This window comes from Camelina sativa, chromosome 5 (genome assembly GCF_030686135.1).
Source record: "Camelina sativa cultivar CO46 ecotype springtype chromosome 5, ASM3068613v1".
Lineage (NCBI taxonomy): Eukaryota > Viridiplantae > Streptophyta > Magnoliopsida > Brassicales > Brassicaceae > Camelina > Camelina sativa.
In genome coordinates this window covers 17,935,703-17,960,341 of record NC_141884.1, presented here as the reverse complement: position 1 = coordinate 17,960,341, position 24,639 = coordinate 17,935,703, and the positions used below count along the sequence as shown (strand labels likewise).

The window sequence follows — 24,639 nt, the reverse complement described above, 5'->3', positions numbered from 1 at the left end:
TTTACAATTAAATGATATGATATGTCAATTTAAATTTTTTAAAAAGAATTATGGTTTAGGTTTGGGTTTATAAATTAAAGGTGGGGTTAGGGTTTAGATTTTATAATTAAACAAAATTAAAATGATTGTTTAGTTTTGGGTTTATAAATTAAAGAGGATTAGAGTTTAGATTTTATAATTAAACAAAAGTATACGTCGGTTTTGGTTGAAAATTAGAACTAGAGTTTAGATTTTATAATTAAAATAGATATGTCGGTTTGAGTTGACAAATAAGAATTAAATTTTAGATTTTATAACTAAACAAAGTTGTATATTGGTTTGAGTTTATAAAGAATAATTAAGGTTTAGATATTATAATTAAATGAGATTATGGGGGGTGTATTGAACTTGATATTTTAGGAGATTGTGGAGTATTCTGAAATCTCCTGTTATTTAATTGATGATTTTAAAAAATCATCTGAAATTCTATGTTATTGAATGTGAAATTTATAAAAATCATTTAAAATCATTTACAATCTCTTGTTATTCAATCAGTAATTTATAAACTTACATCAAATATACTGTTATTCAAAATACCACAATTAGTTTAAAAAAATCTTCTGAATGGAATTCTAGGAGACTTTTCTAACATTTTTAGTTCAAAAATATGACTTACAAATCCCACCTTTAAAGTTGAAACTTTGGAAGATTTTTATAAAAACAGCTCGAAGCAATTACAATTTTTTTAAAAAAATACCTCCTACATGGCTCCATCTCTGCAATTTGTCTTCTCCTACTCTCTCTCTCTCTTTTTCACTTTCTCTCTCTCTCTTTCTCTCAAGTACATACATCAAGACAAAAATCCCAAATTTGTCTTCGAGCCCATCATTGAATAACTGCAATTCAAGATGTTCTCTCGGCCACCTTCCGAGCGGAACCGTCGACGGTGACGGTCACAACCTTGAATTTAAAACACAACATGTACGGGTTACACATTTACCCCACCAAATCGGCCTGGACTTTAGAACACTGTTAGAAAAACATAAAGAAATCAAGCGACGGAACAGAGTGCCTTTAACCCATTTCCATTTCATTCTCATATATACAATGAAAAAACAGAGGAGAGCCTAGAGACCACAAGACCATATCCTACAAAATTTTTCACAGACCTTTGTTTTTGTTCTGTTTCTTTATTAATCCTATAAATCTGTAAATTTATAATCCTTCTTCCTTGGGTTCCCACCTAAATATCTTTCCTTATGTGTGTACTACATCAATCAACAACCTCCAACTGCAACTACCCTGAGCTTCAGAATCACCATCGTCTTATTCTTCATTATCTCTTATAACGTCAATAACTGTAGCATTGCAGAAAAAACATCTCTGACAATTGAGAAGATGTCTAGTTATGCAGCCATAACATGATCGGTGTGGACACGGAGCAATCATGGCGTTAACCTCGCCCGCGTAGCAGATACAGCAAGTGTTGTCTTCTATATCCGTGGTGTCTTTGTTGAATGACTCTTCTTTTCTTTCATGTTCTTGCGACGGAGCCCTATCTATGAGATGGCTCAAGAAATTATCAAGTTGTCCAAGTTTTTTTACATAGGCATCATCCCCGCTTACACAACCGTCCTGAAAATGTTTTTAAAAAGTTGTGTCAGTAAGAGAAGCAAGCGAGCAAAACCTAGATTCAAGAGCTTACGTACCCAATAATATTCCAAGAGATATTGAAACCCGTAATAGACTGTATCGGGGCACTCTATGCTTGCGAAAAGACCAATTACATCATGTTGTTGCTTCTGTTTTGAGTATTCACTAGCCTCCAAGAGATTCAAGATTATACCAACCAAAAGAGCTAATAAGATCCCTCGGCTAATTTTCTCTGAAGGTTGTCCTTGCCGTCTAAGTGACCTGACCGAGCCAAAAACCAGTTGAAAACATATCAAATTAAAATGAGTTGTTTAATATGTTTTAACTAATTTACAAATCAAGGAACTCGTCATCTACTGCTGAGGTCATGTGATTCAAGATGAAGAGAATTAACTAAGTGAGCCTACGAAGATTCGTGTCAGTCCCAGCAAGAAATGCCTGCGGTATTGCATGAGTGCAGAACTCCTTTCAATCACTATGGAGTAACTAATAAAAGTAGACTGCAACTACAAACTCCTTTCAATCACTAATCGAACTTGATTTTAGGATATTTATATGAGGTGCAGCTTTCTTGTCTTTGCCGTGATTCTGCTTACGATCTCTATTTTCTCCTTTTAACCATATAAATATCCTAAAATCACCTAAAATTTCATAACCAAATCTCACTAATTCCAAAACTCAAATCTCAACAAATCCTAAAATCTTACCAAATCTTCTAAAATTACACTCAAATCTCTCAAAATTCTAAAATATTAAAATCCCAGCAAATCTCCTAAAATATCAAGTTCAATACACCCCCCTATGTGTCGGTTTGGATTTACTTAAATGAATGTATTTCAATTTTTGGTTAATGATTTTTCAAATCTATCAATATTTATTTTATTTAATATGACATGACATTATTTGATTGACTTAAATAAGAGAGGTGAATGAATGGGGTGAACCCAAGTATCGTCCTAATATTATAAAAGTTATACTATTTACACTTCATATATGGCAAGTTTAAAAAACTTCAACAGGATGAAGATTATATTCTCCCTTTTCTTTTCCTTGTCAAATATAGTAGCCTCTTATCTTTATTTCTTTCACACAAAAATGCTTCCATCTCTTGCTTATACTAGTTTTAAGGCAGGAAAGAAAACAAAAGTTGAGGAGAAAACATTCAGTTAAAAGAAACAAGGAAGCATTAAATGTAAGAGAGGAATAAAGATATATGAAGCATGATTTTATTTTAGGAAAATGCTATCCAACTCGGTTGGCAACCATTTTACTAACTTTTACCATTACATATAGTTATTTTTGTCTACAACTCAAACTTAAATCCAAGTTATATAACACACAACAACATATATTACTACAAATCGTAAGACCATAATTTCCTGTTGTACTACTGTAAATATATATTTAATATCTCATTGTATTTGTAGGCATCTAGTAATTGCATAGTTTACCCTATTACAATAAATATGTATTTTTTATGTCTTGTATTATTATTGTTGACTAGATTAGTTATCTATATATAGGTTTTACTTTTGAAGTGCCTTTAGATTTTCAAACTTCTTACAAATAGTTTTTCTAATTTTAGGTTTTTTTAATTGTTTAATGACTCAAAATTGTGTCTCATTTTCTCTTAGAGTAACTCCATTGGGAGTATCTACTATCTACAGTCTTACTGAATTAAAAAAAAAAAAACTCGTGGTATACTAATAAGAATCTCATCTCACACTTGTCTTTTTACTATTTTTAAAAAAAATTCTAACAAATTTAAATTTATTAAACAATTAAATTATATTAAAATGTTATTTTAGGTACTTGAATGATTTTTTTTATTGACGGAGGGATCTTATTTTCAGTAGAACCTACAAAGATCTAGGGAAAAAAATAACTTATTTGATATGATTAATGATTCTGCTAATTAATAAACGAATATGCATGCCTTATCTACCTTTTGCTGCATCAACCCACAACCTTCAACGTACACCCGTCTTTGTGTAAACTGATAACAGATGTGTTTGAAAACGTTTTTAGAGAATGACCGTGAATTTAATATCCATACAGTAATTTACATGTTTATAAAAGTATACACTATCAATGGTTTTTTTTTTTATGTAAGTTAGAAATGATGTTATAGCTATGTGATTTTCGTGTAGATGGACGGACGATCACATAATTCATAGAAAAAAACTTAGATTCCGTGAACACTTTTTTACAGCACGTTTTTCAAATTTTGATCATATATTTTATAATATATATGTAATAATGTTTTTTATCAAACTATATGTAATAATAATGTATATTAATTAAATATTAAATTTAAAAGTTGAACATGGTGAGGGCCAACAAGCCAGACAAGTCCAACGTAATGGTAGAGTGATCTGACTGGTTGTGCGAAGACGGACAGATTCTAGTTGATCTCTCTTTTTTTTCCCAATGTTTTTACCTATAGGTATGTTTTTGAAATCCTTGAAATTTTGGGTGTCTAACAAAGAAAAATTATAATTCTATGAACATTTTTATGATTGATGCTATCCAACTGATCCAGAATACCTCCTTTATTGATTCAGATTCTAATTGGTTAACCTTATTGGCCTTAATTCTTTTGAAACAAATTAAACAGAAAACCGAAAAACAAAACTAAGCTCTTATAACTTCATGAGTTTTGTTATGCATGAAAACAAAAATTAAGCAAACAACGTCGCCGGCTATACCATTTCATCATATTTTTCACGTTCAATCCATATAGATCGTTTGTAATGTCATATATATATATATATAAATGTATACACAGTACTTTGCGTCCTTGTGAACTGTATATATAGTAGCAGTGTAGCACTAGCTTTGTATCTCTGCATGCAATGTCATGGTCGGTTTCGTACTACATTTATATCATATACATGTGAATTCAAAATGATGTTTTCAATTATTTTATTTCTTTTGGACGGCTAAATATTTTCACATATTTTCATGTTTAATGACCCGTTTGAGATACTAATAATTTTTGTGATTAAGGATTGTAGTTGTTAGACAATTAGTCGAAGATTTATTGGTCATATTGTGTTAGTTATTTGGGTGTTTAAAAAAAAAATATACACAAACACTTTACTTTATTATATATATAAAACAGAAAATGCTAATAAAATAAAATACTGTTATTAGTCCACGAGCATCACTTATTAATGGATCCCACCTTGACATTTTCGTCTCTCTCTACGAATGAAGAAGAACGAGCTCTGAGAAATAAGTATGTAATGTTGCTAATTCACTCAGTTATTAACTTAGAGCTGTGTATATATGTTTATGTGTTAATTTATTATGTTATTGTTATGTAACGACACTTCCTCCCTAGGTGTAAGATGATAGGGCTTGATGCCTAGCTTCAATTATTGTATCAACATGCAATCCATGGACGTGACATACAAACAGTGTCAGTCGAATCTAGAATGGGACGCAATTGATTCATGTGTTTGTCATGCGTACGTAAGTGTATTTACCATATATCTCCGAATCAAATTTCTTATCTATTGAGTAACCAATGTGCAAGGCTGCAAAACTATGCACGTATCCGAGATAGGTTAAGACCTATCTTTCTGTTTTCTTCAATTTCCTTTGTTCTTGTTCTTATTTTTCTTTGTTATTCTAATTTATATGTGTATTCTCTGATTTTTTTAAATAAAATTTGCGACAGAAAAATCGCATGAGCAATAGTGATCTTTTCATCAAATCTATATATAAAAGAAAATTGATTAGAAAATATTTTATTATGACATATTCTTTTTTAGATATATAGCTTTGTCAAAACTTCTGACTTATATATATATATATATATCATGCTTTCATTATTATACATCTTGGAAAAAAAGAAGACATATATAAAGTATGGGAAAATTTATTATTGTAAATCGAAAAATTATATAAATTTGATGTCAAAAGAAAAAAATTAAGGTTATGCCTTTTTCACCTACCAAATGTATGTGGGGGAAAACGATAAAAATACAATGATTTTTGTTCTATATGATAAAACTTATATTTTTTTATACGAATTCTTGATCAACCTTCGAAACGAAAATAAACCCATTATTCAACACAAAAATGAGACGGTTAAGTAATTTTCATACTTACGCACACTAATTACCTCGTACCAACAATAATATTTTTTGAAAACAACAAGTTATACCATAACATAAAAAAACAGTAGTCGGCATGCAACACGGGAACATGTAGCAATAGAAGAATGGTCCTTGTCCAAAAGAGACACTTTTGAACGTCAGTCCAAGGAGAAAACTTGTTTATAATATCTTAGAACTACATGACTAAATAGCAACACCATCTTGACATAATATGACCTAGCTAGTTGATTAGACATATGATTGCGTAAATAATTCCACGTTCTTCTTTCTGAATTTATATTATTGGGAAGTTGGGAAAAAGTGGGGAAAAAGGGCATATAAATGTCGTTGGCAGTGTACAGTCCATATTAAATTTTGAAAGCTACTTGACTATAGTCTCCGCTATAACCGCGGGATGGTCCGACACGGTCTTTATTTGTTTATCGTCTTCTTGTTTTCGATATATATGGATTTTGCACTTTCTGTTCAACTCTATAGATACATTAACCCGCTAATATATGTAAGTGAATGAAAATTTGGTAGGATATTTTGATTAAGAAAACATTAACCAACAAATTAAGTTATTGAGTTATAAACAAAACGATATTATTAAATATCATCTACAAATATCTAGGTACAAAAGCAAAGGAAAGTATCTAATCTATTGATGATTACATTACACTAATTGGTGATATCATACCCTTTATGACTAAACGTTGGACCCGATATAGCTTAGTCAACAAAAGTTTGAGATTTGTTCAGTTAACGGAAAAGAGATATTTTCTTTAATTTGCTTAAACGGTAAAGTTGGTTTTTGTTTTTTATTCTTATCCCTTAAAGTATATGAAACAACATACATAGTTTATCATGCATATAGAATATATAGAATAACTAAGTAATTTTATATTTAGAATTTAGTGAATACTTCGGATCATGGTCTCTTAATCAACATAGTGAATTATTTCAACTAGTAGACCAATATAAGTTGGTTACCACGTGATAATATTAGACAAGCAAATTTTTTTAAAATAAAGAAAAAAATAACGTTTTTACAACTAATGCATCGGATAATAGAAAAAATTTGAGTTTAAAACTTAGAACATAAAGTTGGTTGAAGGTCTAAATGAAAACGGAAGTCACGTCCTAGTCAAGCAAGTTTACAAAATACGTATTTTAACTTTTAAGATAGATTCATGACTTATGTGCTAAATATCAACCCGAGGTGCATTACTGCAATAGAGTTAAACGAGTCCAAGGACCATATATGTTCTTTAAATGTAAGATCTCAAACCTGATTTGGAGAAAGATTTTGCTCCGCACGAACTTTAATGCACAAACACGCATGCATATCATATACTCCATCCGCTTCAAAATATAGAATGTTTTAGTAAAAACACACATATTAAGAAATAGTTACTTTTAAAAAGTTTAACCAATCATAAACAAGTTTATCATAATATAAAATATAAATTTAATCTAAAATTGCATAGAAAGTTAGAAACATCCTATATTATGAAACAAAAATACTTCTCTAAACATCCTATATTATGAAACGGATGGAGTATGTTATAACCAATCTTATCGTGGGGCGTAAAAGCTTGAAAACATGACATACAGTATGTGTAAGAAACTCTAGTTGGACCAATCCGGATGTCGATTTGAAAGAATAAGAACTAAAAAGGGCATGACAAAAACTAGGCAAAGATTACACCCAAATAGAAAACTAGGCAAAGATTACACCTAAATAAAAAACTAGGCAAAGAGAAGTATTCCATAAATATGGTAAATCGATTAAATAGAACAATAGCTTATATCCAAACAAACACCAACTAATTCGTTATATATAAGGTATCACTTACGTGTTTTTTTAAGAAATATAATAATAATGAAAAGTGAAAATGACGACACTATAGTTAGAACAAAAATCCATTGTTTGTCTAGAGGTTTCTAGCGGTCGGAGTCTCAACCCTTGTCTTGGTAATTGGTAAGTCTTCGAGCAATTGATAGAGCAGATTCGGATTATAGAATGCGGGATTCAGATTGGCGATATTTTAAATTATATAATATTTATATTTTTCAGATTTTCAAAATATCTAGATGGAGAATATTTTTTTAATTATTTATGTTAAATTAATATATATTAATTTTTTCTTTAAATTTTATATTATAAAAAATAACTCATTGGTAATTTAGCACAATATCTATAATATTCCAAAAATAGCATTGTATTACAAAATTAATTTTTTAAAATTAAACTCTAAATTCAAAATATTAAACCCTACCACTCAAAACTATATCCTAAATATGAAATTGAGAATCCAGACTTAAAACAAAAATCTCAAAAATTAATTTTAAATATTGCAATGTGTTAAATAATACTATTTTTAGAAGTTTATAGATTGTGAGTGGCCATAACTTATTTTAATGCTATTTTAGAATATTTCTCTAATACATATTACCTCCTCCTATATATATTATTATTTCATTGTAAAGAACTGTTTACTGTTTTGTTTTATCTATTTTTAATCTGGATTGTCCTGAAATTTTTTGGCAATACAGAACAGTTTTTTGACTATTTTTTTTTTGTGGCAGTAAAGAATTTACTTTTTTTTATCTATTATTACTCTGTAACCTCCTGAAAGTTTTGGCCAGAAAGAACACTGTTTAACTAAAATTCGAGTCCAAATTTACTGTGTGGAGAATTCTGTCCTCACAATTAAAAACGTACTGTCCTTGCAAATGCAATAAGCTCTCAAAATAATGAAATAATGTATTTTTACTACTCATGTGATACAAGACGATCACAATATATCCGTCAGACTTTTTCGTACTTCTTTTTCTTTTCTGTTCCCTACTTAGTTTATTTACCTCCTATATATATATATTCATATTGTTGCGATATACTCCAAATGTTTTTGCTCGCCTCGAAAATCACATAACGCTGCAAAAGCTCTGATCCTCCTCACTGAAAAAACCAGTCACTGGGCCTTCCGGGAACCTGTAAGGCCCAAGCCCATGAGTGCAACCATAACCAGGTTGACCCGGAGACCCGACTTTGGTGATTCCCTCTGCATTGTCTTTCTCTTTCTTCTTCTTCTTCTCAGGCACGACGTGGACTGTTTTATTCAGCTTACGTCTCAGATTCTCTGTTACAGACTTAACATCCATCGCCCCCATGACTGTTACCGTTTCCTTCTCCTTGTCCATTTTGACCTCATACACTCCTGTTGATGACACATTTACTCAAATGATGTTAAGTCAAACTCAATACACAAGGTTCTGTAATCAGTCAAAAGTAATGGAAACCATAGCTCATGAATAAGTCTGACCTTTGGTGTTACGGGTAGTCTTGTAAATCCTCTTGATGCAGCCATCACATGAGCAATTCAGCTTCAGTACCACTGTAGTCACAGCAACCTAAACAAGAAAGTCAAAAACAGATTACAAAGTCATAGCAAGTATTGAGAACGGCTAGATTAGTTACTAATCCAGTAGGAGCACCTAGAAGATAATGTATACGTTATTTTTTCCTACAAAATGAATAGTTAAGACTTAAAGAGTAATCTAAGAAGAAGAAAGTTATATACTTGTGCCCCAAGCAAGTATAAGAAACATCTACCCCTTGATACTACAATCTTACTACATTCTAATCATGGTTGAATCAGTTGTGAGAGACATATATTATATAATCAGGGGAGTCTAAACTTATGCAATAAATGTATCTGAGGCTGAAAAATATAGAGCATACCAGAGTCGGAGTCTTATTCTCATTAGACTTTTTCTCATTCGTCTCTTTGGTATCTTTCTTTGGTTTAGGAGATATCAGCTCCACCTTCTTCTTGCTCTTCTTCTGCAGTTTCTCCGCAGTCTTCACTGGATCCTCCATAAACCCAATCAGAGTCAGCTTGCTTGAAGCAGGTTCTGGCCTCACTGTTTCAACTCCTGATTATAAGAGTAAAACAATCAGAAGAAGTAAGTGAGATTATCGACTAAAATTGCTGTCAAAGAAAACCAAAAAGTTCATGAAACAAAGATCCACAAATCCAAACACACAACAGATTCAATCCTTCACAGATCCTGCGTTTCCAAATGATAGAAACAGAGGTGTTTATGATTATTGAGTAACCAAAAGATCATGAAACAAGGATCCACAAATTCACAAATCACAACAGATTCAACTCTTCACAGATCCTGCGTTTCAAAATGGTAGAAACAGAGGTCAAAACGTAAATCAGAGATCAAAATCGTCAATAGTTTAACAGAACTTCACAATCGGTTCACATACTAGCGTAAGACGAAAGAAGGAGAAGATCAAAATCGTCAGGGTTTAGGGTTTAACAAAAGGTTCACAGTCGATTCACGATGCTTTTATCGGAGTAGAATCAAAACCAAAAGGACTAAACACGGACGATTCGACTCAGATTCAACACAACGTAACCAGGAAAAATCCAAAAACAAAAACTGAGAAATCGAAAACGATTTTAGTACCGTTCGATTGAAAGCAAAAACGAGATTGTATACAAAAAAAAAAAGCAAGCATGAAGAATCATGGAGTATCGATTTCGATTTCTAGGGTTTATACCTTCCAAACGACGAGCTAATCGTACGATTCGAGCGATACAACCATCACAGTGCATATCAACCTTAAGAACGACGGTGACTGGCGTCGTTGTAGCCGTACTGTTCTGTTTCTTCTGCTTCTTCTCCTCTTCAACATGATGATCTCCGTAACATTCACAAACCACATCCTCCATCTTCGTCTCGTTCTTCTTCTACAACAGCTCAAAAAAAAAACGAATCACACAAAAGGAAACAAACAAAATCAGAGACGCATTTACAGAGAACAAAAAGCAGAGAGCGAACCTTTGATGAATCTCTGAGATTTTGAGTTTATCGAGGTTTCAACAACAGAGAGGAGAAGATAGAAGACGACGAAAAGTTTCAGAGACGGCTGCTGCGTAACAGAAGGGTGTGTGTATGTGTATGTGTGTGTGTGTGTGTGTTGGAGGGTTCACAGTACCGTACACTTTGTTGTTATAGTCCTTTCTCTTTTACTCAGCTTTTTATTTTTTTCCTATTTTTATTTAATTAAATACAAACTTGCATTAAATGAGGTATATTAAGGTATTTTAAAAACTTTTTTTCTTTTTTTCTAATGATCTTTGTGTTCTCTCACACGCTATCCTGAAATTACCAAAACATGTTTGTAAGTTGTAACTACTAGTCTACTAACTAGAAATTCGATTTTATTTAATTTTGGTTGTTATATATGTTAAAATTATTAATGTATGGCAGTTGTAAAATATTGATACAAGAATTATATTTCACTACGACTGAAAATGGACTTAAACGTGTGAGTGTAGTAGAAGTGGAAGAAAAATAAGAGATTACAAATCGGGCTAGTTATAAAACTATACAACTTGCGGGGACTTATTTTAATACATTAAGCAGATTGTATAAAATTATTAACATTTTGAACTTGTTTTTGTTGATTTAGATTTCCATTGTGGGAACTCGGAAATCTTCTGTTAAGATTAAAAAAAAAAAAACAAAAAAAAAGGATGGTCTAGTGCATATATTTCAAATTAGAATCGTAAATTAAAGACAATTTGTTGGTGGGAACATTATTTATATTCCTTTATATGTGATTTTGTTAGTGACAAACTATATGATAAATAAGTTAATATATATGCATTCTAACAAATATGTGGCCTTTAAGAAAAATTCTATTTATAAGACAAAACTTTTACTACTATATTTTGCTGTTTTTTTCATAACCATATTTTCATTGTATCTTTAATCTTCAAATTTTGTTTAACGCTTTGAATTAGGGAATAATCAAGTAAGAGAAAAAAAAAAGAAAAAAGTAAATTGCACGACGGCGACGATATAGATGGAGAGCCTAACTTAGCAAAGAAATTTGCATGGTTACTGATGACATTGACACCACGCTCAAGGCTGAACGCTAGACTGAATATGTCGATCGCAAATGAGCCAATGCTTTCTCCACCACCTTCAAATAGGTAAGTCATCTTCTGCCTGATCATTTTCGTAGAAGAAATATCAATTTATTAGACTTGTTACAAAAATCCATCCCTCTTGGGTTCTTAGAATAAATGTGAACCCAAGATAAGCTGCTAGTATTGCTAAAGGTTTATTAAGGTCATAAATTGTCGAGTCTCCCAAATTCTAGATAGTTATATTTGACACTACAAAAACATTTCAGGATAAGTGATATTTGAATGTACCTTGCGATTATTAACTTCAATGTGATCTTATGAACGGGGGTGTCAATTTCGTCTACTGATGAATGTGATCTTTATGAAACCTTATTCTTGATCTTAGAAGTTAGTATAACTGAATAAATTATAAAAGATGTAATAGGCATATCGCATATATAGCAAACTCTACATAGAAATTGAACCATTGTTTTGTCAAAGTTTCAATTTATGTTAAATGAATTTGTCTAATCATATACAAAGTAAATTGTTAACCATGATTTAATAAATTATGTTTCCTGTAAATTTCATATACAGATCTTTGATGATTTTCATTATCCTTACATTTTTTTAAAAATATTAACTTCATAAAAAAACATATTTGTCATCATAATTGTTATTAAGTCCCATAGTTACAAAAACAATATCTATTGCGTTTGCATTAAGTTTCCAACACACTAATTACAGCCAAAGCTAAAGGAATAGAAAAAGCTCAAGTGGAAAACAAAAGAAACAACAAAAACTCCATTGAAGGACCTAGACAAGAAGAAAATGAAGAACCAGAGTAAAGTCCACTATAATCTTTCAAGAACCATGAACTCTCTAATCACTCTCCTCTTCTTCTCAATCCTCTCCACCTTCAAAATCTCAAATTCATCTCCATTAAAACCACACCCACTTCCAATCTTACCCATCCCTTCATCCCAACAGCTCCAATGGCAACTCGGATCCATGGCCATGTTCCTCCATTTCGGACCCAACACATTCACCGACTCAGAATGGGGCACCGGAAAAGCCAACCCATCTGTTTTCAACCCGACCCATCTCAACGCAACCCAATGGGTCCAAATCGCTAAAGACTCAGGCTTTTCCCGCGTCATCCTCACAGCTAAGCACCACGACGGGTTCTGTCTCTGGCCTAGCGAATACACCGATTACTCCGTCAAATCTAGCCCCTTTAGAGGCGGAGCTGGCGACGTCGTGGCTGAACTAGCTGCTGCGGCGGCGGAAGCTGGAATTGGACTTGGTCTTTACCTTTCTCCATGGGATCGTCATGATCCGTGTTATGGCAAGACATTGGAGTATAACGAGTTTTACCTGAGTCAAATGACCGAGTTGTTAACAAAGTAAGCTCCTTTTTTCTCATATCAATCAAATGGGTTTGTGATTATAAATTCAAAGTTTTGAAAAAGGTTGAATCTTTTATAGTTATGGAGAGATTAAAGAAGTTTGGTTAGATGGTGCTAAGGGAGAAGGAGAGAAAGATATGGAATATTTCTTTGATACTTGGTTTAGTTTGATCCATCAGCTTCAGCCCGGAGCTGTTATTTTCTCTGACGCCGGTCCTGATGTCCGGTGGATCGGTGATGAAGCTGGACACGCTGGTTCCACTTGCTGGTCACTCTTTAACCGAACTAATGCCAAGATTGGTGACACTGATCCTTTGTAAGTCATTCTCAAATAGTCAAATGGTCAAACTTTTATAGAAAAGAACTTGAATTTGTTGGATCTTGTACAGGTATTCTCAGGAAGGTGATGGCTTTGGGCAAGATTGGGTACCAGCGGAATGTGATGTATCGATTCGACCTGGTTGGTTTTGGCACGCTTTGGAGTCTCCGAAACCGGCTGTTCAGCTTTTGGATATATACTACAACTCAGTTGGAAGAAACTGTCTCTTCTTGCTTAATGTGCCTCCTAATTCTTCAGGATTGATATCTGAACAAGACATTAAGGTTCTTGAGGAGTTCCGCGAGATGAAAAAGTCTATTTTCTCGAACAATCTCGCCCGTAAAGCCTTGGTTAACTCGAGCAGTATTCGTGGCGGTCAAGTTTCACAGTTTGGTCCTAAGAATGTTTTGAAAGAAGGATTAGACAAGTACTGGGCGCCAGAGGAGAATGAGAAGAAATGGGAGTTGTACTTGGAGTTTAAAGACTCAGTTAGTTTTAACGTTTTGGAAATTAGAGAACCGATACATATGGGTCAGAGAGTCGCGTCTTTCCATCTCGAGACGCATAACACTGTAAGCGGGAAGTGGGAGAGAGTTGTGAGGAGCACGACGATCGGGAACAAAAGGCTATTACGGTTTCCGAAGGTTGAGTCGCGGTCTCTAAAGCTTGTTGTGGACAAAGCGAGAGCCGACCCACTTATATCATACCTTGGAATCTACATGGACAAGTTTTCAGTTTCAAGTGGAAACACAACAAAGATAACAACAATCACAAGGACACTCAAGGAGGAGCAACAACTACATGATTTGTAATAAACAACTCTCAAGGATACACCACATAAGTGTTTGGTTTTCCTCTAGAGTATCCTTTTATGTGCATCACTTCATATATGTGACAGTATGATTGTCAATTCTAAAGTAAATAATATGATGAATCCTTGTATTTTGAAGCCTAGTCATAAATTCACCTATGACCTATAAAGCTAAAGAAACGACCTTTTTGCCGAGATTGGGGGTTTATGTACTAATTGTAACTCGGCCCAAGTGTTTTAATGGAAAAGGAGAAAACTTTGATGACAAAACCAGAGAAATCCCTAAAGTAAAGAAAAATGGAAGCCACTGAAACGGTTCTTTGCACGTTGCTTGCCGTCGACCTCACTGACTATTGCTACAGAGTTTGTTCTCGCTGCCAGAGAGTCCTTCCCTCAGACAAGAATGGCGTTACCTCTTCATCACTATGCCAATTCTGCAAATCAAAAGAGCCCAAATTGCTCTACCGGATTCTCGTAAGAACCCTTTCGATTTTTGATTTGCCACTTCATCACTATGCCAATTCTGCAACTCCAACCTTTCGATTTTTAGATATTTTAGCAGTTGTGAATTAGGGATTTTAGAAATTGGGTTTACGTAATCTCTTGTAAGAGCTGTGGATTGAGAAACTTGGAATTCAAAGTTTCAGCCTTTTCTGAAGAATCTGTGTTTTTGGTTAAAAATCTAACAGATGTCTATAGCAACAGATACATCAGTGAAAACTGTGATCTGTTTTGATAGAGTTGCGACTGTTCTCTTTGGTTGTTCAGCTGATGAGTTCTTTCACTTCACCAAGCTCAATCCTTTAACCGGTAATAATAAACCATCAAATTCACTTTACTAAGTTTGAGAAGATTATCAATAGCATCTGACATTACATTGAAAGCTTTGAGATGTTTTTGTTCCCATTGCAGCATCAATGGTGAATCAGGTCTTTGATGGAGAAATGCTAAGGGTGACATTGACTCGGCCTCACAACCGAAACGCTCAACACATGAGAGTTGCTTCTATTGTTCCTCTAAGATCAGGATTTCAGCCTGCAATTGTAACCTTGAGAGAGATTTTCACAAAGAATGCTTCTTTGGGGAGTTGCTCCATAACAAATCACAATCTCTAATGTTGGAGTAAAACATATAAATGCTACAAGCACAAGTTGTTTGATCTCAAATACTATGATTCGTTGCTAAGTCCATTCTACCATCTCTATTGATCAAATCCTTCGTTATCATCGAATTCGTGGTTAAATGATGCTTCAATCTTTGTGAAAAGAACCTAATTCATCACGCTTCAATCTTTCAGAGGAAGGTCCGTCAAAGGAGAAATCGATCCTAATTCATCACGCCTGTTACTTTCTCTTTAGCTTAAGTGAAGCAAAGAGATTGCTTTATATATGTAATCAATGTGAGAGTTGATTGTTGAGAGTTGATTGTTCTGAATGCAGGAGTATCCAGAACATACAGCCTACCAAACGCCGCCGCTGTTTTCTGATGATTAGCTTAATATCTATCTAGACAATTACCATATGCATGAGGATAGAGATAGTTTCCAGAAGTATGATCAAATTAGCTGCTCTGATTATCGGGTTGTTTATATGGGTGGAAAAGGTCTGAGTAAGAAGATCAAACAAACTGTTTGTGTTGTTGTCTGTTTGAGTGTTTTGGCCTTTGGACAAAGCTGATGATTTCTGAACTCTTGCTTGTAGGATCTTGGACACCTCTACACGCTCAACTTTTGTATTGGAGAGTGCTCTATTAAGGTTCTCCAACAGATTCTAGTTAAGTTGCATCAGTGTAACAAATCTGTTATGTGATCTACTGCACAAAATATTGACAAGAAGGTAAAGGCTGAACTATCTACAAAAAAACAAACATAAGCTTTTCGAATTTGAAATCTTGAGTAATCTCGGCCATGGCTTCTGGTATATACTAAGAAAAGAAAAGACTCATTGTTTTTGATATTTGAGATTGTTATTTTCTTCTTCTTTTTTTCTGTTCTCTTCAGGGCATGTCACCTTGCCAAGCAGGCGTTCGATGATGCTATCTATCTCAGAGCTTGACACTCTGAACGAGGAATCATACAAAGACAGCACCTTAATTATGCAACTCCTTAGGGACAATCTGACCTTGTGGACTTCTGACATCCCATAAGAAGGAGGTAATAATCATTCTGAACCTAACCAATCTCTTATTTTATGATGTTCTGTTTTTAGCTTTTTTCCCCCATTCTGGATGTATCTAGTCAGTACTCAATGTTATGTTTTGTTTTGCTTGGAATCTATAAGACATTTCAAACATTTCCATGGACATTCTTGATGATAGATGGTTGAAATAGCATCCAGAAGATATTTCCTATCTGATTATGATTCATATTTTGCTGCGGATTTAAAATGTTTATTTTGTCTGTATATGCAGCAGATGATTCCCATAAGACGAACGGTTCTGCCAAAGCCAGTGCAGGTGGAGATATAGCAGAGGTAAAGTAGAAGGGATTCCTAATCTTGAAGGGAATCAAATTAGTCAATTCTGATACAAGATCTCTTTGCTCTTGATGCAGTGATCAGATATGTGTGCACCCATAATGGCGGCAGCCATGGTCATTATGTTTCAAGAACAACTAAACGCGCGGTGAATAATAGTGAAACGTAGGGTTCCTCTGTTTCCTGTATCATTAATGTCTATGTTACTTGTACAATGGTTTAGTCCCAAATCTCTCTGGTTTGAATGTATTGCATCATTTTGATGCCTGACTCACGACACTGCGTATTTGTAATTTCAACCAGATCTGATGTGTTTTAAATATGCAATTGTTTGTTTAAAATCTTAGGAAATATATTCATTTTCAAGTTTTTATAAATATACAATATTAAAAATATTAAACAAAATTTATTAGACTATAATAATTTCTAAAATAAAAATTTTAAATTAAGGACCCCTATTTTAACCGATGGACCCTTAAAAATAAAAAGTTTCTTCAAAATTTGTTTATTTCACTTTTATTCACTTTTATTCAAAATTAACAATTAAAAATGTTTTTCGCAACTTTGCTAAGACTCCATCAATGGAGATGCTCCATCAAAGTTACTAGCTAGATGGTCACTTGTTGTGCAAAATTTGACAAAATCCCTATATGACATTTTTGTGATTGGTAGTAGTAATTTGTAGTACTAAAATTGACAAATTTATCGTAAAATAAATAAAAAAACATTATGTACAAATAACATTAAATTCATCAGAAATCCAAATGAAAGCTTCTATCAATAACTTTGAAAATAAGAAAATCAAAAGTTATTTACTATTCCAAATGTTGTGTTGTGAAAAAACTCTTCCATCTGATTCTTGTTGCTAAACGTTGTGATCTCTAGAAGTTGGAAGATGATGAAGTAAGAAGATGTTTGTTTATTATGAGTTATGATTGTGATTTTTTTTTTTAATGTTTCTTGCATTGTTAACTCGTTGTATAGATCGGTAAGTTTCAAAATCTAAATTACTGTTCATCACCGAACACAATTCACTTTTAGGCCTTATTAGCTAAATGGTCATTTATTGGGCCAAAATTCGTAAAATAAATAAAAAAATAACATTACATTCATCAGAAATCCAAATAAAAACTTCTATTAATTACTTTGAAAGTAAGAAAATCAAAATTCATTTACTATGAATATTCATTCAACTTTTTAATTCTCAAAGTAGTAGTAATATACAAATTACAAAACTCTCACCAGCCACACCAAAATAAAAATGAAAAGGAGAAAAAAGTAATATACACGTGTCAAAATTATATTGGTTTACGAATAAGAGTTTGACCTTCTAACAGACCTATTCAATCTCTTTGACAAAGCCTCCAAAACTTGCCACGTGGCATCTCCCTCTCTTGAAGGAACATTAAACACAAGGGCCCTCTTAACAGACTCATCCTCCAAGTTTCTCTGTATGACAGACAAATTAGTAGCCGCCACGTGTTCCAAAATCTCCCCTAGCTTTCCGACGTCTCTCTCCGCCACCGTGAGCGAGATATCCGGCCAACGCACGGCGGAAGGAAACGGCAAACGGATCCCGTCGGCGATAATCACGGGAACACAGCCAAGAGCCACCGACTCAACAAGTCTTGGACTCCACGGTGCCCACCCTAGAGGACACAAACAAAAAACAGAACGTGCTATTTCTGACTGGTAACCGGCGAATCTTTGCCGTTGAAGATAAAATCTCCGGTCACCGCCGTAACTCCGCCATATCTTCGTCCTTACTCTCCTGATAGGTTACAAAAAAATTAAGCGTCTTTAGTTCAAGTCACGAGTTTAGAGATAGAGATTGGTACAAGAGAGTGTTTGTTACTTGCTATAGAAGCGACCACTGATGTTTTTGGGATGAAGCTCCATCTTGCCCCGGAAAAAAACCCAAATGTCTCGTTCTTTATTTACCGGAATATTCCTTTGAGTCTTTTCTAAACTTTCCGGTGAGATGTACGGTGGTATCACAACGTTCTCTACCTCTTGGCATGGATGGTTATATGTAACACCAAAAGTTTGCAAAACTATAGAGTTTCTCAAAATATTTGGTACTCCATCAGCAATTGCTCTATCCTCCTTCACAACCAAATATAGATTTAAGTATATAAATAAATGTATATATATAAAACTTGGCAAATCATTTTTTAAACTAACCATAGTGTGGAAGCAAGAGCCAAAGTCGTGTGTAGCCGTGAAGACGTGGTCAGAGCCATTGTTTCGACTCCAAAACGGGTATTGAGTCGAGATGAGGCTAATCGCTTCATTGATGAGTGATCGTGCGTGACCAATCGCTGGAAAGCCATTGATGGTGCTGAAGTTGCAAGAGACATAGACAGGGACGAAGAAGAAATCGGCTTCGTAAGGATCTTTCGTGCGCACTTCTTCATCGAGGCTGAGAAACGCCTTGTGGAGAGCCACCTCCGCGGCAAAGAGGTGGTTGCTGCATCTGTCGTTGGCTAACCAGTCTTTGTTGAACTTTGAAGGTAAGTCATACACGTAGATTTTCAAATTGTTGAATACATCTAAGGGAAAAAAAAACATAGTTATAACTTATGACAAGAATATTGTTTTTGTTCGTGTTTTTTTTTTTGTTTTTCCTTTTGAAAAGTAACACACAAGCCATGTAAAACGTTTTTTTTCCTTTCCCTCTTTTGAATATAATTTAACATTTATTCAAAAAAAAAAAAAAAAACTTATGACAAGTTAAGATTGTTCAACTAAAACGTGCAGTAGACCGGACCGAAGCCTAGACTTATCCCCGATGCCTATAGATAGTCTTAGTCTTTGTGAATATACTATAAAACATAATTGATCTTACCTGTTCTTATGTTGGGACGTTGAGGGGCAAACCCAAGTTTGTGGTCATGGATTTTGGATTCAAACATGGCACGAGAAGCGAAAAGCTTTGGTTTAGGGTTAGTAAGAAGAGGGTTTGATCGTGGAGGAGAAGACTTATCTTCTTGATCTTGATCTTGATCATGGTCGACAAAAAAGGAAGCAAGAAAATAGAGAGTAAGGGAGAAACAGAGGATCCATTTGTAGTATTGTTTGAAACAGAGACTTTTCTCTGTTCTTCTCTGTTTATGCGTTATCATCGTTCTTGTTTCTTCGGGATGAATCTTGTGGCCTGAGCTGGTTGTTCAATTCGAAACATCTGATTTGTTGGGATGGAGTTAATAGGGTTTTGAGTTGGTGAAGAGGGGTTTTCGGATTCGGGTTTGGGAGATGAAGTGGAGATTAAGGAATGGTGAAGGCAGAACAAACAATAGAAGAAGTTTGGAGAAAGATTGATGAAGACTCTCTAATTAAATCTCTTTTTTTCTTTTTTCTTTGTTGACTATTATTAAGCGATATTATACATTCAAGTTTCTAATATAATTTCTTTATTTCTCTTGTATTTGGTGTTTTTTTTTTTTGTTTTTAATTATTATTAATTTCATATGCCAAAAAGTCGTATTTTTGTAGATGATAGCAATACTAGGAGATTATCATCATTCTTACGTAGGAGGTATTTAATTGCATACAAATTTATTATATGTTAAGAGACTCAATCTTTAAAAATCCTTACATCTCAAAGTGACAATGACAGATTTTGCATATTTTTGTAAAGTTGTGAAATTAATAAGTATGACACTTAACTGATTTATGTGAAAAGTATATTTTCGGACTCTCTCAAACCTAATATGAGGTTTTTGGGAATCGGGATCAGGACGCTGTTGGATTCATGCTCATTCATTTCAAGGAAGATTTAGAAAAATAAAATAAAATAAGAGGAAACATGAAGAAAAAAAAAGAAACATGATACTTTTTTTAAAAAGAACATGATAATATTTGAAATATATAATAAATACGAAATTATTGGATTGTTAGGAAACACTCTTTTGCTAAAATAATAATGTCTTTTTTTTTTCTTACTTTTTGCAAAAGGGGAAAGAAGCATGAATATGAGTATAGAAGCAAGAAGACAAAACTTAATTTGGTATATAAGGACGTAAGGTTCACCAAAATATTCAGAAGAAAATATGTCTATGTTAGGCGACTACATAAGGTTGTGGTGTGGAATACGATTCGTTGTGTTACCAGTGAGATTGGCCATGGTTTGGTTCGTCCAACTGATCGTGTGTATGTTTATGTGTCACCGCGTTGATCATTGAAAGATATATTCGAATAAGTAACCTGTTGTGTAACACTATTTTGTAAACAACACACTTAATTTTTTTATTATATGATATTTACAGAAATTTTATCTTAGTTTACGAACTTAGGATTAGCGTTTAAATGAGAAAAAACGCGCAAACATGCGGTAATGGGATCAATTCATTTCATCCAAGTTTTTTTTTCCCTTCAGTTCTAGATAAAGTTATTTTACATCACATATTAGAAATGAACGAGCGAAGGTACAATTCAGGATTAGACACTATATATTAAACTTTGCCCAAATTTTTTTGTTTTTTTTAATAAAACTTTGATTTAAGCCGCAATTTATTTAAAGACTATAAAACCTTATCCTTGATCAGATTAGGTTGAGTATTATATCCGTACACGGCAAGAGATAAGGACCCAACTCGAATAGGGAACCAACTGGAACCATTGTAGCCACCAAATTTTGTTAATGGTGTTCCTTTACTAAAACGAAAATATATAATTATATTAATTAGTATCAAACCAATGAACATTTGTCATACAACGCAATCACTTTTTCCTTCACAAACCAGAGAAATATGAACGAAAAAGCTATAATTACGACATGTAGATTTTTCTTAATGTTATAATTAGATTTAATGACACAGTAAAACTTAATTAGTGGTTTCGACTGGTAACCCCCATACAATTTCGTACTGTTTTGAGTTATGTATCTGACCCAGTTTGTAAGATAATTGTTATGAGGTATATAATATATAGATTCGTAACTATTTTTTATTTATCAATTAAACCTTGTAAATCATATGGTTGCTAATTTGATTAAAAGATATAATATTATTATTTTCTTTATCAATCAAACCACGTAAATCATATGGTTGCTAATTTGATTTAAAAATATAATATTATATTAACTAATTTAGATTATATGAGAAGTAGGAATATGGACAAAAATAGGTTTATAAAACTTATACTTATCCAAATTTATAAAAACGATTTACAATATTATTTAACAATAATAGTGGTTTGAAATAAATAAATTTGTATCCACTTAGAAAATGACGCGCCAACTAATTTTCTTTGGCTTCTCTATATCTTCAATACGATCAAGCTAAGCCAGAGAAGTATAGTCAGCAAGCTAAGTATGGCCCATGGGAAAGTATAAGAACATCGATGTGATGTTTTCATAAAACTATTTAATGAGACCAAAAAAATAATTCGATGTTCAGTTTAGTAAATAAAATGTTAAATTTGGCTCAAAAAAAAAAAAAAAAAACATTACAAGACAAAGAAGAATTGAAAATGAGTTGAACCACCTCTTTGTTTCCGTAAGCATCAAGGAAACTTGTATCAGTGCTTACCACCACCACCACCACCACGAGTGGTCCTTAATATTTTCGAAAACTTATACATGATCGCATACATTTTCTTTTCAATCTTTGCACTAATTGATCAGAGTTCTCGAGAAATAGAATACTAGTGTCCCATGATTTTACATACGCTTTCAAGTTATACTTATACACATTCTCAACTCAACGCGTTTTTGTTTGTTAACTTTTATGTGATACCTTGTTTTTTGTTAACTTTTATGTAATACTTAGGTACGTATAAGAACTTATAAGAAAAAGGAAAAAACACTCTACCAGCCACTTCTTTTTACACCTTTTGTTTATGCAAAAAGAAGGGATAAAGAAGTCCATGCATGTTCGGTTATCAACTTATCACAAATCATTCTTTTTGCTAACCGACCGCATTTCAATAGTGTATGAATAGATAGTTTAGTGTTAGGATTAGCGTCCAATCGCATATTACGTTTTATATATAATAAACCTGATAATATAAGGTATAGTGTCATTTTCAAGAGGTTGCTTGGCAAAGTTGGAATGACATAATGCATGACCAATAATATAATGTTAAAAAAGAAAAATAAAAAAAATACTAACGTAAAAACTGTAGAAATGGGTGGGTGGGTTAGCGATTACTCTATTACGTTTGGTTTGTTTTGTAATCCTTGAAACTATTCCATCTGTTGTATATTCTTTTATTATTCATTAAACATGTTAACACGAATATGGACATTTACATTAAAAAAAAAAAAAACTAAGAACGCTATTACTCCCAAAATCCATAAAGCCTCCATACATACTATTCAAATCGATATGTATTTTCAAATGACGCACCCGCTTATCGTGGGTATTGTTCAGAAGCTAAGAGAAGTAAGACACACTCGATAATTTAGAGGGTTTGTTGTTACATCATCTTTTCTAGTTAAGTCACGATAGTTGTTTTGTAATTTTTTCATGCTTTGATGTTCTGAGTATGGCCAAGCGATATGTTATCTTGGATTTATATTCTTGACATCAATCTCTTTTTGTAATCGTTCTGTGAGTGAGAGACAGAAACAATTTGTTATCTTGGATTTTTCTGGTTACAACTTCTGCACTCGTCGAATCTCTTTCTATGATTATCGGAGTTTTTTTGGGTTTCCAATAATTTAACAGTACGACTAGTTAAATTTAACTATTTTAGAACATGGTTTATTGCTAGATTTAAATCGGAATGATTCTACAACATGGTTTAATGCTAGATTTAAATATTTAATCATTTGATAATCGCAAGCAGCTGTGATTGCGATTGCGCCTACGACTGCAACTACAATTTTAAAATCGCAGGATGTTGTTCGTTTAGCAATCGCACGATTAGTTGCTAGTTAAATAGTTGCGTTGCTGATTTTTCTTGCGATCAAACAATTCAATCACAAGTCACAACGACTGATTGCGTGTTTAGTAGCCGTGTCTTGCAACTGTCAAACGAACTTCTCGCAGTCGCAGGTCGTAAATGAACAACACTTGACTTTATAACTCAAAACCAATGTAAATGAATTAGTCTAATCTCGTCTTTTATAAATACATGCATGTTTTTCAAAAAGAAAAATGAAATTATAGTCAGACAATTATGATTTCGACCAGGACTTCCATAAAAAAATTTAAGTCCCAATCTTACATCATAGGCAAGACCTAATATTATAACAACTCTCCTTCGTAATAGAAGAATATGTTAAACATATTTTTAACATGAACCCCAAGATCTTAAACATCTATATTAATCACATAATAGAATCATAAAGAGAATTAAAGTAATACTTCCACTCATTGTAGAAATGATATTTCCTTGAATGGTTTCTTCTTTTTCAATGGTTTGAAGGCTTGAAAAGAAACTCTTAGATGATCTTTAGGTGGAAGATAAGGTTTCTCTCCCCTTTCCTATAAACTCTTTTCTTTATGTGTTGTTTTTGTTCTTGTGTTGCTTTGTGATGGAGCAAACCATCTATTTATAGGAGGGAAGAGGACCTTACTCCTCATAAGGGTTTTGTCTTCTAATTAATCTCAACCATCCATCATAGTAGATATGAAGACAGTGATGACAAGTGTGAGAACAAGTGTCTAGCATTGCTTCACTCACAACATGCAACTTCACACTTGTTCTCTTATAAGCTTTAGCATGACATGTAGCTTAGTACTTGTCCTTATAAGCATAAGCATGACATGTAGATTAACACATGTCCTTTTGGTTTCCAAATGATTAAAAAAAAAATACAACAAACCCAATTAAATAACTTACTAACTATAAGACCACATACATGGGTAAGAAATAATTATTTTCTACGTTCTCCCACTTGGTCGTTAGTATAATGGTTTTATTCGGGAATCATAAGGCCGGCATAATATGTTATATTTTTTATTTGGTCTTTCATAAGTGTCTTAGCTAATCTTGGAACC

General features: G+C 33.2%; 4 protein-coding genes and 1 long non-coding RNA gene across 5 annotated transcripts; 2 read left to right on the top strand and 3 right to left on the bottom strand.

Annotated features, from left to right (window-relative positions):
- Positions 1-1,044: 1,044 nt before the first annotated feature.
- On the bottom strand, positions 1,045-2,153 carry LOC147943914 (uncharacterized). Its single transcript, XR_015598082.1, has 2 exons — positions 1,689-2,153; positions 1,045-1,614 (listed from the first exon to the last, which is right to left on the bottom strand). It is a non-coding gene; the product is annotated as an uncharacterized LOC147943914 (long non-coding RNA).
- A 6,346-nt stretch (positions 2,154-8,499) lies between these two features.
- Positions 8,500-10,849, bottom strand: LOC147943913 (heavy metal-associated isoprenylated plant protein 1-like). Its single transcript, XM_087452735.1, has 5 exons — positions 10,602-10,849; positions 10,321-10,510; positions 9,487-9,680; positions 9,068-9,155; positions 8,500-8,962 (listed from the first exon to the last, which is right to left on the bottom strand). Exons 2-5 carry the CDS (start codon positions 10,490-10,492, stop codon positions 8,670-8,672), a joined length of 747 nt encoding a protein of 248 aa, XP_087308861.1. The 5' UTR covers positions 10,493-10,510; positions 10,602-10,849; the 3' UTR covers positions 8,500-8,669.
- A 1,509-nt stretch (positions 10,850-12,358) lies between these two features.
- On the top strand, positions 12,359-14,349 carry LOC147943912 (alpha-L-fucosidase 1). The gene is made up of 3 exons (XM_087450189.1): positions 12,359-13,083; positions 13,166-13,402; positions 13,476-14,349. Exons 1-3 carry the CDS (start codon positions 12,509-12,511, stop codon positions 14,215-14,217), a joined length of 1,554 nt encoding a protein of 517 aa, XP_087306315.1. The 5' UTR covers positions 12,359-12,508; the 3' UTR covers positions 14,218-14,349.
- A 66-nt stretch (positions 14,350-14,415) lies between these two features.
- Positions 14,416-15,429, top strand: LOC147943911 (uncharacterized). Its single transcript, XM_087450190.1, has 3 exons — positions 14,416-14,690; positions 14,906-15,026; positions 15,129-15,429. The coding sequence occupies exons 1-3, from the start codon at positions 14,514-14,516 to the stop codon at positions 15,329-15,331; spliced, it is 501 nt and encodes a 166-aa protein (XP_087306316.1). The 5' UTR covers positions 14,416-14,513; the 3' UTR covers positions 15,332-15,429.
- A 2,432-nt stretch (positions 15,430-17,861) lies between these two features.
- Positions 17,862-20,255, bottom strand: LOC104786915 (putative glucuronoxylan glucuronosyltransferase IRX7). Its single transcript, XM_010512389.3, has 4 exons — positions 19,539-20,255; positions 18,875-19,242; positions 18,546-18,796; positions 17,862-18,461 (listed from the first exon to the last, which is right to left on the bottom strand). The coding sequence occupies exons 1-4, from the start codon at positions 19,813-19,815 to the stop codon at positions 17,999-18,001; spliced, it is 1,359 nt and encodes a 452-aa protein (XP_010510691.1). The 5' UTR covers positions 19,816-20,255; the 3' UTR covers positions 17,862-17,998.
- Between the last annotated feature and the right edge of the window lie 4,384 nt (positions 20,256-24,639).

What these genes read in the sequence shown, in the direction of transcription:
- LOC147943913 (XM_087452735.1), bottom strand. Translation starts at nt 10,492, where the DNA reads ATGGAGGATGTGGTTTGTGAATGTTACGGAGATCATCATGTTGAAGAG. An exon ending in AGAATAAGACTCCGACTCTG is followed by an intron (nt 9,156 to 9,486) that starts GTATGCTCTATA and finishes TTTCTTGTTTAG; the next exon opens with GTTGCTGTGACTACAGTGGT. An exon ending in GACTACCCGTAACACCAAAG is followed by an intron (nt 8,963 to 9,067) that starts GTCAGACTTATT and finishes TGTCATCAACAG; the next exon opens with GAGTGTATGAGGTCAAAATG.
- LOC147943912 (XM_087450189.1), top strand. Translation starts at nt 12,509, where the DNA reads ATGAAGAACCAGAGTAAAGTCCACTATAATCTTTCAAGAACCATGAAC. An exon ending in ATGACCGAGTTGTTAACAAA is followed by an intron (nt 13,084 to 13,165) that starts GTAAGCTCCTTT and finishes AATCTTTTATAG; the next exon opens with TTATGGAGAGATTAAAGAAG. An exon ending in ATTGGTGACACTGATCCTTT is followed by an intron (nt 13,403 to 13,475) that starts GTAAGTCATTCT and finishes GATCTTGTACAG; the next exon opens with GTATTCTCAGGAAGGTGATG.
- LOC104786915 (XM_010512389.3), bottom strand. Translation starts at nt 19,815, where the DNA reads ATGATAACGCATAAACAGAGAAGAACAGAGAAAAGTCTCTGTTTCAAA. An exon ending in ACGTCCCAACATAAGAACAG is followed by an intron (nt 19,243 to 19,538) that starts GTAAGATCAATT and finishes TTTTTCCCTTAG; the next exon opens with ATGTATTCAACAATTTGAAA. An exon ending in GCTCTTGCTTCCACACTATG is followed by an intron (nt 18,797 to 18,874) that starts GTTAGTTTAAAA and finishes TTGGTTGTGAAG; the next exon opens with GAGGATAGAGCAATTGCTGA.
- LOC147943911 (XM_087450190.1), top strand. Translation starts at nt 14,514, where the DNA reads ATGGAAGCCACTGAAACGGTTCTTTGCACGTTGCTTGCCGTCGACCTC. An exon ending in AATTGCTCTACCGGATTCTC is followed by an intron (nt 14,691 to 14,905) that starts GTAAGAACCCTT and finishes AAAATCTAACAG; the next exon opens with ATGTCTATAGCAACAGATAC. An exon ending in CAAGCTCAATCCTTTAACCG is followed by an intron (nt 15,027 to 15,128) that starts GTAATAATAAAC and finishes TTCCCATTGCAG; the next exon opens with CATCAATGGTGAATCAGGTC.